This window comes from Phymastichus coffea, unplaced genomic scaffold, assembly GCF_024137745.1.
Source record: "Phymastichus coffea isolate CEN01 unplaced genomic scaffold, Cenicafe_Pcof_1.1 PCOF00057, whole genome shotgun sequence".
Taxonomy (NCBI): domain Eukaryota; kingdom Metazoa; phylum Arthropoda; class Insecta; order Hymenoptera; family Eulophidae; genus Phymastichus; species Phymastichus coffea.
This window is the reverse complement of record NW_026706868.1, coordinates 567903-582187: the sequence shown is the minus strand read 5'-3', so window position 1 is coordinate 582187 and position 14285 is coordinate 567903. Positions and strand designations below refer to the sequence as shown.

At 32.5% G+C, this 14285-nt stretch overlaps 1 protein-coding gene across 3 annotated transcripts in view; it reads right to left on the bottom strand.

Annotated features, from left to right (window-relative positions):
* LOC131666186 (DNA ligase 3) overlaps positions 1 to 14285 on the bottom strand; it is a 31686-nt gene that overhangs the window by 5303 nt on the left and 12098 nt on the right. For 2 of the 3 annotated variants that reach the window (XM_058938613.1, XM_058938614.1), the window contains exons 4-18: positions 7132 to 7370; positions 6125 to 6204; positions 5972 to 6049; positions 5689 to 5887; positions 5326 to 5481; positions 3403 to 3534; positions 3241 to 3320; positions 3086 to 3173; positions 2919 to 2996; positions 2721 to 2844; positions 2446 to 2516; positions 2211 to 2357; positions 1422 to 1997; positions 1231 to 1344; positions 882 to 973 (exon numbers count right to left, since the gene is read on the bottom strand). In XM_058938613.1, the coding sequence (XP_058794596.1) occupies positions 882 to 973; positions 1231 to 1344; positions 1422 to 1997; positions 2211 to 2357; positions 2446 to 2516; positions 2721 to 2844; positions 2919 to 2996; positions 3086 to 3173; positions 3241 to 3320; positions 3403 to 3534; positions 5326 to 5481; positions 5689 to 5887; positions 5972 to 6049; positions 6125 to 6204; positions 7132 to 7370 (2254 nt within the window). Of the gene's footprint in view, positions 1 to 881; positions 974 to 1230; positions 1345 to 1421; positions 1998 to 2210; positions 2358 to 2445; positions 2517 to 2720; positions 2845 to 2918; positions 2997 to 3085; positions 3174 to 3240; positions 3321 to 3402; positions 3535 to 5325; positions 5482 to 5688; positions 5888 to 5971; positions 6050 to 6124; positions 6205 to 7131; positions 7371 to 7618; positions 8064 to 14285 lie in introns of those variants that run through there. The other variant, XM_058938615.1, reaches the window with a different exon arrangement.

The window sequence follows — 14285 nt, the reverse complement described above, 5'->3', positions numbered from 1 at the left end:
CGAAGTAAAATAATGCAGATAAATGTTACCGTTTGAATGACTTTTTATTGCGTAAATAAATTTCATTTTCTCTTAATAAATTAATATTCGATCGAAACAAAGTAAAATAATGCAGAGAAATATTGCCGTTTGGATGACTACTTATCCCGTAATAAACATCGTATTTGCGGTTGAAATATTTTTATACGTTTATTCTTTATAATTATATAAGCTTTCAAGATATTGATGATAATTCAAAATATTGGTGATTATAAAAGGTCACTTTGAAACAATATTATTTTACTGTAATTTCAAAAGACATTAAATTTATTATTTTTTTTTATTAAATACAAATATTAAGCTTCAAACTTAAAATTTCTATTTAGGCATAAAATTTTGATATTTTTTGATTCTTAATTCGATCTACGTATAATTTTACTTTTTTGTGCTGAAAAGTTTCAAAATAAGAGTTTTTAAAAAACGTTATAGATTATATTTATACTAGTAATTATTAGTATTCACATTCAAATAATGTTTTTTTGCGTCAGTAAACATATCCAATCATTACTAAAAGTTTCAGTTTTAAGCATTTAATTCATAGTCCATTTCTAGATATGAAATATTTGAGTTCCAAGCGAAATGAAACAAGTCATCTAGCAATGTTTTGTCTGATAAACTGTCAAACAAAATGCAATGAGCTTTAGTATGTTTTCTTGTGTTAAAAGCATAAAACTAGCTGCTGAATGGAATGAAAATAACGATCTATCTTCATGAAGAGAAATGAATGAAGCTTCCAGGTTAACTAACTTAATTATTATAGAAGTTTCACTTTCATTAGTCTCCAGTAGAGGGATCTGAGAAAACAATCCAACGTGAGATTAAAAAAATCATTGAAAGGATACGTCTTTAGAGTTCGCCGCAGAATGTTCCTCCTCTCGTAGCTCAAGTCCTTAGCCAAACAAACGCATACGTCTGCTAATAAGCAACGAGATCTCTGAAAAATAAAGTAATTATTCAACTTTCGTAAAATAGTTTCCCTTAAAAGAAAAATGCAAGCAAATATCGAACGCGGTTCCTATACTGTCTTGCTGATCGGACGAATAGTAAATATACATTGATACAAGTATTTGTCAATTTTTAATACGAATTCCATTTTTTTCGATATGAATTTTGTTTAAAAATATGTGATGTTGCTGAATAAATATATCGAATTATTATATATGTTTGCGCATGTGTGTGTATTCAACGTACAAATTTAGTTTCATCTCGTTCGGTTATGGGCTTAGCATCCTTTGGCAAGTGCTTCGGTGGTTTCCGACCTTCTATCCAATTTAAGGGGCTTCCCGCAGCATTGTATTCAATATACTGCAATTTTAAAAGACATCGCTGACAAGTTATAACTACTTGAAAACAAAGCGGGAATACGTGATCTTTGTACTCACGTCAGTTCCGATAAAAGAATAAAAATCCGCTTTCTCCTTCTTATTCACAACGTCATGCAAAGAAGTAGAAGTTTCAGTTTCTTCCTCCTTTTTAACTCTCTGATTATCATTACAGCATTGCATCAATTTACCAAGTGATTTTTTCGGTGATTTTTTCTTGTCGGATGTCCTCTTTCTAACTTCCTTATGTTTATCTATTTCTGTGATTTCCATCTTAACTTTGCTATCCAACTTCTCAACAGATTCTTCGTCGTCTTCTTCCATGTTGATGTCCTCAGATGAATAATGCTCCTTGTCATCGGAAGGCTTTGGTTTCTTTGGTTTTTTTTTTATCGTGGGCTCATCATCCTCATTGAAAGCCCTTTTATTATTAATAGAACCAAGTAACAGGGAATAATCAACCGACTCTGAGCTTCTGTTGAATAATACTCGCAGTTCCTGCAGATTGGTTGCTGTTTGCCAGTCCTTATCATCACGAATGCGTGTCACCCGAGGGAATCTTATACTGATACCATCAGCAGTGTGCACCCCTTGATTAGTAAACTCAGCACCCGTGATCTCCCATACTGGTTGTTTCTGATAATTAGTTTCAATGGATTATCATAAATATTTTCATGCGACAAAAGAAAACAAAGGAATTAAGTATTTCTTATTCATAAATATTTTATCTTTGAAAAAAATATCCCTACATTATGATTTGTCGTTTGATTAAAATAAGTTTATTATTCAAGTTAACAAATATACTCAAAGTTATTGAAAGGTAGTTTTTTTGAATAAATAACAAAATACCTTTGGATCCCGTGCAACAAAATCCGGGATCATTGGCTTATTTGCTTTCAACCACCTCGGAACAAGATTACGATCTTTACCAATTTTTACCATATCCAAAGTATTCTGAAGTTCAACCAAAGTAGCATCATCATGGCCGGTATGCACCTATCCACATGAAATATATCATTTTGAACACACTCCTAAAATATTCTGTATCGAGGTTTATAAAGATGAACATTAATATATGCGTTACCTTCGTCACTGTCAACCATATATCATGTTCAGTATCATAGCAACCCATTAAAAATACTGACATTATTCCACCTATGCAATGAAATAAAGAATTAGCATTTATTTTGAATCATATCAACGAATTTACGATTGCCGTATCGCTAAAAGGAATCAAGCGTTTTAAAAAAAGTCACGCATGAATAATAATTTATTGAATTCTACACGTCTAGCAGATGGTATATAATTAAGAAGGATAGTATTATAACATTTCAAAAAGATATTTCCAAATTTTCCTACCTTTTTGACCAGTGCCATACCAAGCGCCGAGAACGACGAGATCTGCGCTATCGGCCATGGCTCCTTCAAATAAATAATCCTTCTTTACCTTCAACCAATGCCTCTTTCCAGGTTCGTATTGACTCTGCGTGTAAAGAAAATATTATACTTAATTATATGAAATTGTAGGCAAAAATATTCACGTCAACGTATACTTACATTGACATCTTTTAAAACTAATCCTTCAAGACCGAGTTTTAATACTTTTACAATAAGCTCAGCTAATGTTTTAGAATCCTGGAAATAAAATGAAATTATTATTAACTATTATGATAAATACTTGAAGATCAATGGTTTTATGTGTTATTATTCATACATTAACTTACATTTATTTCCTGAACTTCAGATAGAACAATTATATTTTTTATAGGTGTCATTTTTTCTTCTAATAATTGCCTACGCTCCTTCATAGTTCTTCAAAATAGATTATTTGTAAATTAAAACATTGAATTGGTTGTGTAGTTATGTCGTTTCAACTTACCGATTCATCCAAGATTGCCCATTGTAGTAAATACAATCAAAAATGAATAAGCATACGTTTGCGTCCTTAAATTCAGCTTTCTAAAAATAATGCGAGAGAATGTTATATTATTTTGCAGAAAAAAAAAATTAAATTGCAATAGCAGTGTATAAAAGCGTTAACCTTATGTACACCTAGCGTCCCAAAAGGTAAGGGCTGACCGTTTCGAGTATCGATCAAGAGTATTTCAGCGTCAAGTATTAAATCATCGCCATGTGGAAATGCTTTGGGTATGTATTCTTTTAAAAAATTTACCTGTAACATACATTCTTTACTTGTAATACGAATCCTTGAAGCAACTGTATCCTTAAGGCGTTCTAACTTTTTGGTTTATTGATTAAGATTAATCGTAGGCAGTAATTCCTTGTCAATCGTCTGATACCCCGTGAATTCAGTGAAATCTGGTACAAAGTAGTAGAAACTAGACGCTAGTCAGACGTTATGTTTTGTTAGACTGACATTAAAATTTTGTTTTAATTTACAATTTTAAATCATCCTCGATCACGTTGCTTGAAAAAAAAAATTTAGGGGCGTGCGAAACTTAAATAAAGTTTAACATTATTTAAAAAAAGTAACTTAAATAAAGTTTAACACTCTGCAATAACATTACTTCAACGGAAGCACACGTACAGAAAAGAAGAAATTGACTTGAAAATCAAATAAACCATAAGGATGGTTATTATTTATAAATAAGATATAATGTGCTCTCTCGAAATATGAATGTGCTCAAATACATTGTAAATTATTGGAAACCAAACTTGAAAGTTGTTTAGAGTACATTTCTACGTTATAAAAGAGAATTAATTACGCATATGGCACAACGTGTTATTTTTAACCGTTATTTGTGTTTTTTAATCAATCGAAAATATTAGCCGATAATTGTGTTTTTTTTTAATCGATGCTACTGAAATAATAGCAGTTATATTACTAATCAAGATTTCCCTTACTCCAATCTTGTACACTAAATTTTTAATAATGGTGAAAGTACAAAGTATAAATTAACGTGAAAAGGTAATAGCAACGTAAAAAAAAACAAAGGAACCGAGTCGAATTTGCTTACGCAGTGAGGGTAATAATATCCAAGCGGCTAGAGTTTGTAAAAAAATAATGAACGTATTTACGTCAAGCTATTTTCCGAATCATTCATCAAGCGTCAAATAGTATGCTGAGGCAGAATTAGGAAGCAAACAAAATCATTAATTGTATCTACGTCTTTTCTAGCTCATTTCCGCTCTCACTCTCTATTTTCATTTCTCGCTATAGTGCACAAGCGCGGAATCATTCCACGAAATAGAATCGGATACTTTCCCTTACAGAGGTAGTATTGGTAGCTTTTCAGCTCCTTTGACGCAGAAGTGCAAGCTTATGTCAACGGGGAAGTATCTTAGCTTGCATGCCACCTTGTGAAAGCTCTTTACGCACGTAAACAGGCCACGCACGTACGCCCCGGGGATATATATTCAATGAAGCTTTTTCTTTTCTTAGAATTACATAGGAAAATACTCGTTAGCAATACAATTCATAAGTACTGCTCTCACCACTTCCACGTTATTTGGCTGCAAGTGTCGCGAAATAGAAGGGGAAAGGAAAAGAAAATCTAGGTTATAGACTATCTAAAAATTTTTCTAAAGTCTCGTGTCTCTGGTCAGTAGAACATGTGAGTTTTATTTTGATACGTGAAATTTAGATGCGCACATCTGCTGAGTCAGCAAACCGTTGACAGACGTATTTAGCAGATAGCCGCTCTGATTTTTAATCGGCGCGTGAGCTTCAACGTCCATGAGAGTGAGAGAGAGAAAGAGAGAGAGATTCGTAGGCGAACATTCTGGAATTCAATTCGACTCGCATTCTTCGCTAGCACATATCAATTTTATGGATTCTTGCACAATTTCTGCATAATCGGCCAATTCGAACGCTTGAATCATCGAGTTTCCCACGGACATTGCCACAGTATTTTAAATTGATAAATCAAACTATTTCCGAAGTATTGTACATATCTCTACATGATAAATGACACATTCAAAATATTTTCATCAGAATACGTACTTTGTGTGCCAGGACGGGTTTCAATGATCGACTAAAATACCGGAAATCATTCCCATGCTTGTGCACCTGTATTCGTTCTCCGTCGTACTTTACCTCAGCTAGCATGCCATTAGAACACTTTTGCATAGCCATCTCGACGGATTTACAAGCCTCTGCCTAGAACATTTCCAAAGATATTAAAAAAGACCACGATTGAATTTAAATTCACGTCATACGATGAAAATATATCGAATGGCGACACACTACAAGCAAAAAACAGAACTTACGCAAATTTGGTTGCGTAATCGAACGCGAAAAATTCGGTTATAAAGATAAAGATAAATTGATCCATTAAAGACGGAAGAAAAAAAAAAGCGATCATACGAGCATCGGTAACACGGGGGTCATAAGGGCGAGACTGGCAACTCGTGGTGATTTCGCCAAAGCGGATGTTGAAGCGCTGCTGTCACCAACAGAGTTGATCAATGTGCCTGATGAAATTCCAAAGTAACGTCGCACGATCGTTGGAAGGTCCTGAGATACCTGGAATGCTGCGTAGGCGTCGTCGTGAACAGCCCCAAGTCTAGGTATTTCGAAAATAATTACTTGTAATACGCTTTTAGCAAATTTGGGAAAATGTAATATCCCGAAACGTTACTTAACTTACATGTGCTTTGGTCCGGCATTTATTCGCAAGTCATGCTTGATGAGGCGTATTAACATTTTTAAATCATCGGCGGTGCACCTGAAAGTTCATTCATAATTTTTCATTGTTCAGTCCGCACGAAAAAAACCAACTGTCAGTAGAATGAAAAGGTACCTTCTAATAATTGTTTTGAAATGATAAATTTGCTCGTCTTCCTTCGTTAGTGTTGATAACTTTTCCAGAAATTCATCGACCTATGACGTATATCAATTAGCAAACACAAGTACCTCATTACGCTTATTTGAATGTAAAATCTCAAGCTATTGACTCATTTACGTAGCTTCGAAACCATTCTAGTTCTACGCTGGTTTCTGCAACGTTTGGCTGACTGATTCAACGATAAATTGCGTAACAAGAATTTCCTACAGTCTACGTCAACTCCAAGATCAATTAACAAGAGAAAAGAAACGAATGAAAAAAAAAAGATCGCATTGAGTTAAAGCGGGAAGCTTAACGAATTGCATACCCGTCGATAATACATTCTTTTAAAACTTGAAGTGTGACACACAAGCAGTGCATATAGCTTACGCACGTCCTGCAAGCTCCAGCCAATAAATCGTCGTAACCGAGTGCGCCTGTACGAATGGTGGCAGCGGCAGCGACTATATGCGCCTATATTTTTTCCCTCCTACCCTGTTGCGCCCGTCACGATCAATCGATGCAACTCGCGTGCGCTCTTTCAATTCACCGACAAATCGGTATCATACGTGCAGGGTAGAAAAAGAAAGGCAGAGAGTGAAATAGACCTACGCAACAGCGGTAAAGCTCTTTGACGTCACGTAGCCAAGAGTGAAAAGAAAAAAGGAGAAGTCGCTATCGCGAGTAAATTTTATTAGAAAGGGATTTCGCAAATAATAATAAAATAACCTTTGCAAAAAAGCTTAACGAGAATGAGCATCTTTTATTCTTCGATTAATATATTCGACAAGTTGCGTATAAATTCTAAACGTGCCCACGGATGCATCTACCTATATGGCTGTTCTCTGGCAAACTACGCGAATATCGGAAGTTTTAAAGCTCGTGGGGGATTAAGTTACCTGACAAAAAGTATATTCGTGTATCTTTGAAAATATTGAAATTTACTACGTTACGTTTATATGTATATGTATATATACGCCTACCTCCTGCAAAGTAAGAGTGCTGGTATTTTGTGGCTTTGTTGCCGAGCTTTTTTCATAAAAGGCCTTTATCGTTTCGGCTACGTCGCCTTGTTCCAAATCCTCAAGCATTGCTTGTTCATCCTGCTTGAGAATACGCGAAAACAGTTTGATTAATGCTTTACTTTGAAGATTGTAAATTCTCTTTAATGCGACAGGCAAGAATAATCGGCACCACAAAACTACATCGCTTTGAAACCCATCTGTAAATAAATATATGAAATGCACATTACAGTTGAATAAATCTTGTTATTATATAATAAGCGTATGAAAAAAAAAATCATCGGTCAATTTGGCTTAAAGACGTCAATGTCAAGAGTAGATGAAATAATGTAAGTTTTCTTTAAGCACGTTGTCATATGACATATAGAAATGCATAGTTTGAGTCAAAATCCAAATTGTTTAATTTATTGTTTCAACTATAACGAAAGGAATTATCTGCCGAGCTTACGTTTATTATGCTGTGATTGTTCCGTGCTTGAGGCTGAACTTACTCTATTTTGCAAAGCTAGTTAGAATAGAATATTCAATTTCACATTAGAATCTCAATAGCTGAATCAGAATAGTCTTGAGAAATGCGTATTTGAAGAATGTCGTATAAGATTGAAATGTACTCAGTTAAAATTTAATCAACGAGAGTTAAGATGTAATTTGTCTGTAAACTTGGCTAGCATGTCTAAAAAACAACAGAAAAAAACAAAAAACAAATAAAACATTAAAATTTACTAAGACTTGCAACGGATTTTTCGCTCGTAATAGATCGTAGTGCGCGTGAGTTTCCATCAACATGAAAAACTCAGTATAACGATGACAAAAACTTCAATGCTAGATAGCGTCGGGTACAAAAAAAGTTACACGAAGGAAATGCATTGATCAACATATATGGCGCGATCCACTCGTAACTCGCGCAATTTCCGCGAATGATCATCATCATATAGCCGCTATGAAGCAGAAGATCGAGATTGAAAAGTCCCAGAGTGTTGATAAACATTATTCTCCTAGTGCTGGCGGACGCAAATGCTTATATCCGCAATGCCGCTCGTAAATAAAAGAGCCGTCGAGAATAATAAGAGGGGGAAAACCGGCGGCGACGAAATGCATAGCGGCAACGGCGTCGGTAGCTCTGCGAGAGCCAAGAAAATATTAAGACGCTTAAGGTCGCGAGCAGCATGCGAATGGAAAGTTACGAGGCGATAACGCATGCGATATTCAATAATGCAGCCGCGTGTGCATTGCCGGGGCCATGTAGCGCGTTCTTCGCGGAAGCCAAGCCAGACTCTCAGCCGCCGCATGCAATATGCCGCTGTTGACCCACTGCATGTACCGGATGAATCACCACTGTACGCGCTTTTAACTGACAGCATTATTTAATTATTTATGATTTGAACTATAAAATTTCTCTTTCGTCATCGCGACCGAAAATGACGAGTATATACTTGCATCTCCAGGATTATCGTTTCGTGGCAAGTAATTATTGCACACTTTCAGCACAAAATCATTCATAAAAAAGTAGACACCATTACGGTTCAAGTATAACTTCAATGTATAAAAATGTTGACATATGCTTCGGCTTATCAATCAGTTTATTGATTAAAATTCCGAAAATATAAAGTTTCATATAAAACTTCTCTCACAAGACTATCAATGAAATTTGCTAAAGATAATATTGGGAACAAGAAGAAATATAAATAGGTACGACAGATAAGAGCAGAGACTGAACATATGAATCGGTCGTGGTTCACCGAAATGTAGGGTTAATTTAATCACTTTGATGATTTCATGATATGATTTAAGCTTTAGTACACGTACAGTATCACGCACGAAGAATATAAAGTTTTGTTTGTTAGTCCTATTATGAAACAATGTTCCAAAAAAAATAATTTTATCGACATCATGATAAATTGTGACAATTACAAAGCGCGCTAAAGGCACTCAAAACAAGACTCTCAAGTAACAATACAATTTTAAGTATTTTAGAAACAAAAACGAAAATATTTTGCGAGGTCAATTTTTCATTTACTTAACTTTATTTTACGGAAAATTCCGATGATATTGATGACTGACTAAGACGCTTTTTACTAAAACTATTTCAGAATAATATATCGATTAAAACACAAATATTCTTGTGAGGCATGTCAATTATGAGAAAAGTGTAATAACATGTACGTGCAAGGTTGAATAATTTACAAAAAATATACTTGTTGCATGGAAAAAAAGCCAAGAATGTTGACTCGCGTAACGATGATTACGAAAATGTCTTCAATAATTAGAAAGAAAGATGTTTGTTGCACGGTATACCGAATCACTAAGCAAATTCCAAAAAATGTTTTGCGATATGAAAGTGTAAACTTTGAATGATTTATTATTTTCTACAACCTTGACACTTTCGAAACTCGTGTCCACTGATACTATTTCGTCATAATTATGCTCAGAATAAAATCACACAGTCAATAAAAAGAGATAAATAATTACTTTATTCATTCCTTCAATAGACAAATATGTTATTGTCAATCGACTAATGATAATAGCGCACACTTCACCAGACTCGAAATGCTGATGAACGATTACGTTTGTTAAATATGCTGGGACAGTGATTTTTAAAACATTTATATACCAGGGATAATACGTAATATTCAAGAAAACTCCTCAAATTTCATCGCAAGGTTGTCAAAACATGATTGCATAATAAAAGAAAGTGTTATTATCACAAACAGATATCGCGAAATAGAAATGATTAAATTATTAATTTGACCTTTGATTTGATTCATGGTAAATACTCCTAAGTATGTTACTTTAAACGTCAATTTTGTCATAGTTTATGATCATTGTAAGTTTACTAAAATAAACTTGCAAATTTATTTGTTAAAATTATTAAAGTTATTTTAAAAATAATTTTAAAATTATGCGAAACATTTTTATCGTATACAAGTAATAATTTTTTGATTTGATTTGAAATGGCATAAGAAGTGTCTCATCTTGCCTATGTCACAAAAAATTACGCTGATCAAAGTGCTACTGATATGCCAGATAATCAAATAAAAATATCACTTAATCGTTAAATCACGAACTCGATTAAAAGACGAGCCTCTGACTTAGACTGATATATTGCGTATATCGGTGGTAAACAACACAACGGGTACGTCATATTTCGGATTGCATTTCCAACACATATCCACTTTTCATACTATCTCAATATAATTTAATTATCTTTCGAAACTTGTTTTAAAAATGAAAACTTACGTCAATAGAAAATTTAAAATACCATTCCAAACTTGTGCATATATATGTGTGTGTGTGTGTGTGTGTGTGTGTGTGTGTGTGTGTGTGTGTGTGTATGTGTGTGTCTGTGTGTGAGTGTGATTCTAAAGGCATTTTGTTTATCTATAGTAAAATGTAAAGATAATAATTTTGTATCAATATTGATAATTCTTTGAAAAGCAATTTATCATCATTGAGAAATGTGATTTCCAAATACTCAAATCAAATCTCAAAATATTTTCTAAAAAACTTGTGTTTTCACAAAACTCATAAGTAAGAGTAGAAAGTTATCAATTCATTGTTCATTTTGACATTAAATAATCATAGTAATGCCAGGATTTTTTGTTTATTATTCATGAAAAAAAATTGTTATGTTAAACCTCCGAATATTATTATTTCTAAATATTTTCATTTTTCTTCTTCAAAGTTGTGTCCAATATGTGTTTGCATACTTACTGGGAGAAAAAAAATCAAACATATTTTAAAATTGTTACTATTGATTTAAAATAAAATTACGAATATATTGTCACTACTTTTGATTCAGTCAATCTTATATATTAAATATGCAGTTCTGCATACTTTTTCCTTTTCTCAACCTTGCACAATGTATGCGTGCAACAAGCAATGAAGCCGACGGGCGCGTGCTAGTATGCGATAAGTGAACAGACTGCATGGCATCAAAAACCAGTTCTCATATTTTTTTGCCGTATTTTTTTGTAATCGATAATGATTGTTATAGGTCGTATATATATTTATCTTGTTTATCAAAGAAGCTTGTAAGAAGCAATAACGTCAAAAGCCCTTTGTAAAGTCAAGTGCTTGAGCTAAGTTTCATTTAGCGAAGGATAGTACGTCGTGTACACCTATGCTTTTTACCCTCTACTTTGTGCTTTTTCATTCGATAAGACTCTACTTTACGAGTTTTCTACCTCTTTTATTTCGGTATTACGTTCGTTTTACTATCCTTCGACTTTTATTTTCAACATTTTTTACTTTAACATCCGCTTGTAGGATGGTTAGCATTTTTTTCAAAGTTTGTCCTTCGTTTCGATATACACCGTGGCAGATACTTTTTATTTGAATGCCCTAATCGACTTTTTGCTCTTCTGACACATACCTCTGGTTTAACCGGTTAAAATGCACGTCAACATATTCATTTAATTTTCGCTTTTCCAATCCTTGCGAGTGACTCAGAATGCAAACACAACTTTTCATATCATCTTACTATATCAAATTATATTCTCAGATCTTAAGGAACAAAACAAAGCAAGTTATAACTTTTGAAGAAAACAACGAAGAAAGTAAAATATTTGAGAAAATTAACTATTACGAAAATGAGCATTATTTTTTTAACAAATCCAAATTTTGCTAATATCACTACTAAAATTATCTTTTTATCATTGCATAAATACTATTTTAGCTGTGAAAAATAATTCAATAAAAAGTATTATTTCTGCGCAGTTCGTGGTTTGTTTACGAAAAGAAACGAAAAGTAACATTTGAGTTGATGTATTCAAATTTATGAAAGCTGAATCTACACTCTTTCAGTTCAATAACATTATAAGAAATATAGCATCTTTTGTGATATTATACACACAATAATAGATCAAAGCTGAAAACGTGATGTGTTGTGTCGCAAGTATGAATCTGAAATCTTACACTTTAAATTATTGAAAAAAGACTATTTATATTGTTTTGAAACAGCACTATTTTAGTTGCTTTTCATGATTATTTCATGAATTAAAAGATTATTTAAACCTTTTAATGTAAGCAATGATAAGCGTTTAAATTATGTAAAATTATTATAGAATAAAGAATATACTATACTCAAAAATTATTGCATCAATTGACAAAAAGATTTTTAAAACATCGGCGCGAGTAAACATAACTTTATGACACTTTAGAAAAGTCCTAAATTAAAGCTACTGAATGAATCTTCTCAGGCATCAACGATAGAGGCAATAATTTTTAACAGAATTGGATGGCGTCGGTCGATGTCAACAGTGAAGTTTATTTATATAATCCGGTCGAGTCGAACATTGCACGTGTCACACATTTGGCGCAATAAAATTCAGAGATATAGCAGTATATCAGTTAATTCGTCGTTTGAAGTAAAAAATTATGTTACGGATAAATTATTTCGGCAAATCAAACGGAAATAGGGGATCGGATCGCGCAACTAAATGATAAACTTAGGTGGAATCAAAAGATAAGGTCATTGCCATACGAAACACACGCTTCAATAAGTATGACGAAGATTTATAATGCTTTCATAGTCAGATATAAAGATATTTTTAGTTATTATAAATTTATTTTCATTGTTATAAATTCAATAACAAATTATTACGAATGAAAGCAAATATATTCAACATAGATTTTAAAAAAAGAAAAAGATTATTTTATTATATCACGTGGCAGTTTTTATATTAATTTTTTTGCAATTAACTAAAAATAATTTATATCATTAATGTGATTATGCAAATGTGTTAATATAAAATTAAGTGATAAATAGTTTTTTTTTAACTTATGATAACTTAATTTATTTTAAAACTAAAATTTCCTATCGTAATCGATCTCAATCAAATAGAGATTTGATTAAGTAATTAATGAAATGTCTTGTGGTTATGTTCATTCAAGAATATAGAAGTTTGATTAAAAGATATTTTGCCAAAAAACTATGTATTAAAACTTATATTGTGGTCCTATTTTAAGAGTATTTAAAATGATTTGCCAAAATGGCTCTTTTACCTTTATACTTTAGTAGACATCTTCTACGTTTTATAAATTAGCACTTGGGGTGAAGTTTTTGAAATCGACAATATTTATCAATTTTCTTTGACGTAATATAAGTTTTATAGCTGTATAATTTTAACATTCGATGATATAAAGAGTAATTCAAATTTATTTAGTTTTCACAATGACAAAACACCTTGATTTAAAGAAGTGAAATGTTGCTAGACTCATACATATGAAAAACTTTTATCATGTCGTATATACATAATGCTTTATTGATTTACGAATTCGATAATTTATGATCTGAATAGTTTCAAAATCTGATCATAAATGTATACAGAAACTTAGATGTTCATATTTCAAATATTTAATGCCCGATGAAAAGTATTTGCCGACAATACAAATTATAAATATTTATTTTAAAGCATTTTAAAAATATCTTGATAATCAAATTCTGTAAGAAAACAATATATGTGATTATTGCTTTCAGTAAATTCAGTAAGATTAATCAAATATTCCCTCATGTATATTCTTTCATGACAGATATTTAATCTCTTTTTTTAAGCTATACACTCTTCATTCAACTTTCTTTGACATGCTCGTTTCAGCATTCTAGATTATGCTCGTGATATTTGTATTGAGATTCGAGATTTTTCACTTAACATACGGCAACGATCATATGTCTAATCGAAAAGCCATCTTAATTTTTTTCTGCTCAAGAAAAGAAAAAAAGGATTTATTTATAACAGGGCCCGAAAAAGAGGAGCGTTCACGTGTGTTCATGAAAACAAACATTGCCAAGATGAAAAATGTCTCACATGTATATATCACGCTATCATTCAAACGTGACTTCCAAAAATCAGTAAAACGTAACATAACAGTTGTGTAAAATGCAAAATATATAACATAATAAAATATACCGTACAAATGAAAATCGTAGTTCATTTAAATTTGGAGTGATATTAAATTGCCTTGATATATGTTTGTACCACTGAGAAAATTGGCACAAATTGATAGAACGTCGTGTTACAACGTTATCTGTAACACCTAGATTTGAACATGTAAATAAATTTGATAACAACTTTTTTGAGTAATTCTATGTAAGCCATTCTCGTAAAGAGTCATTG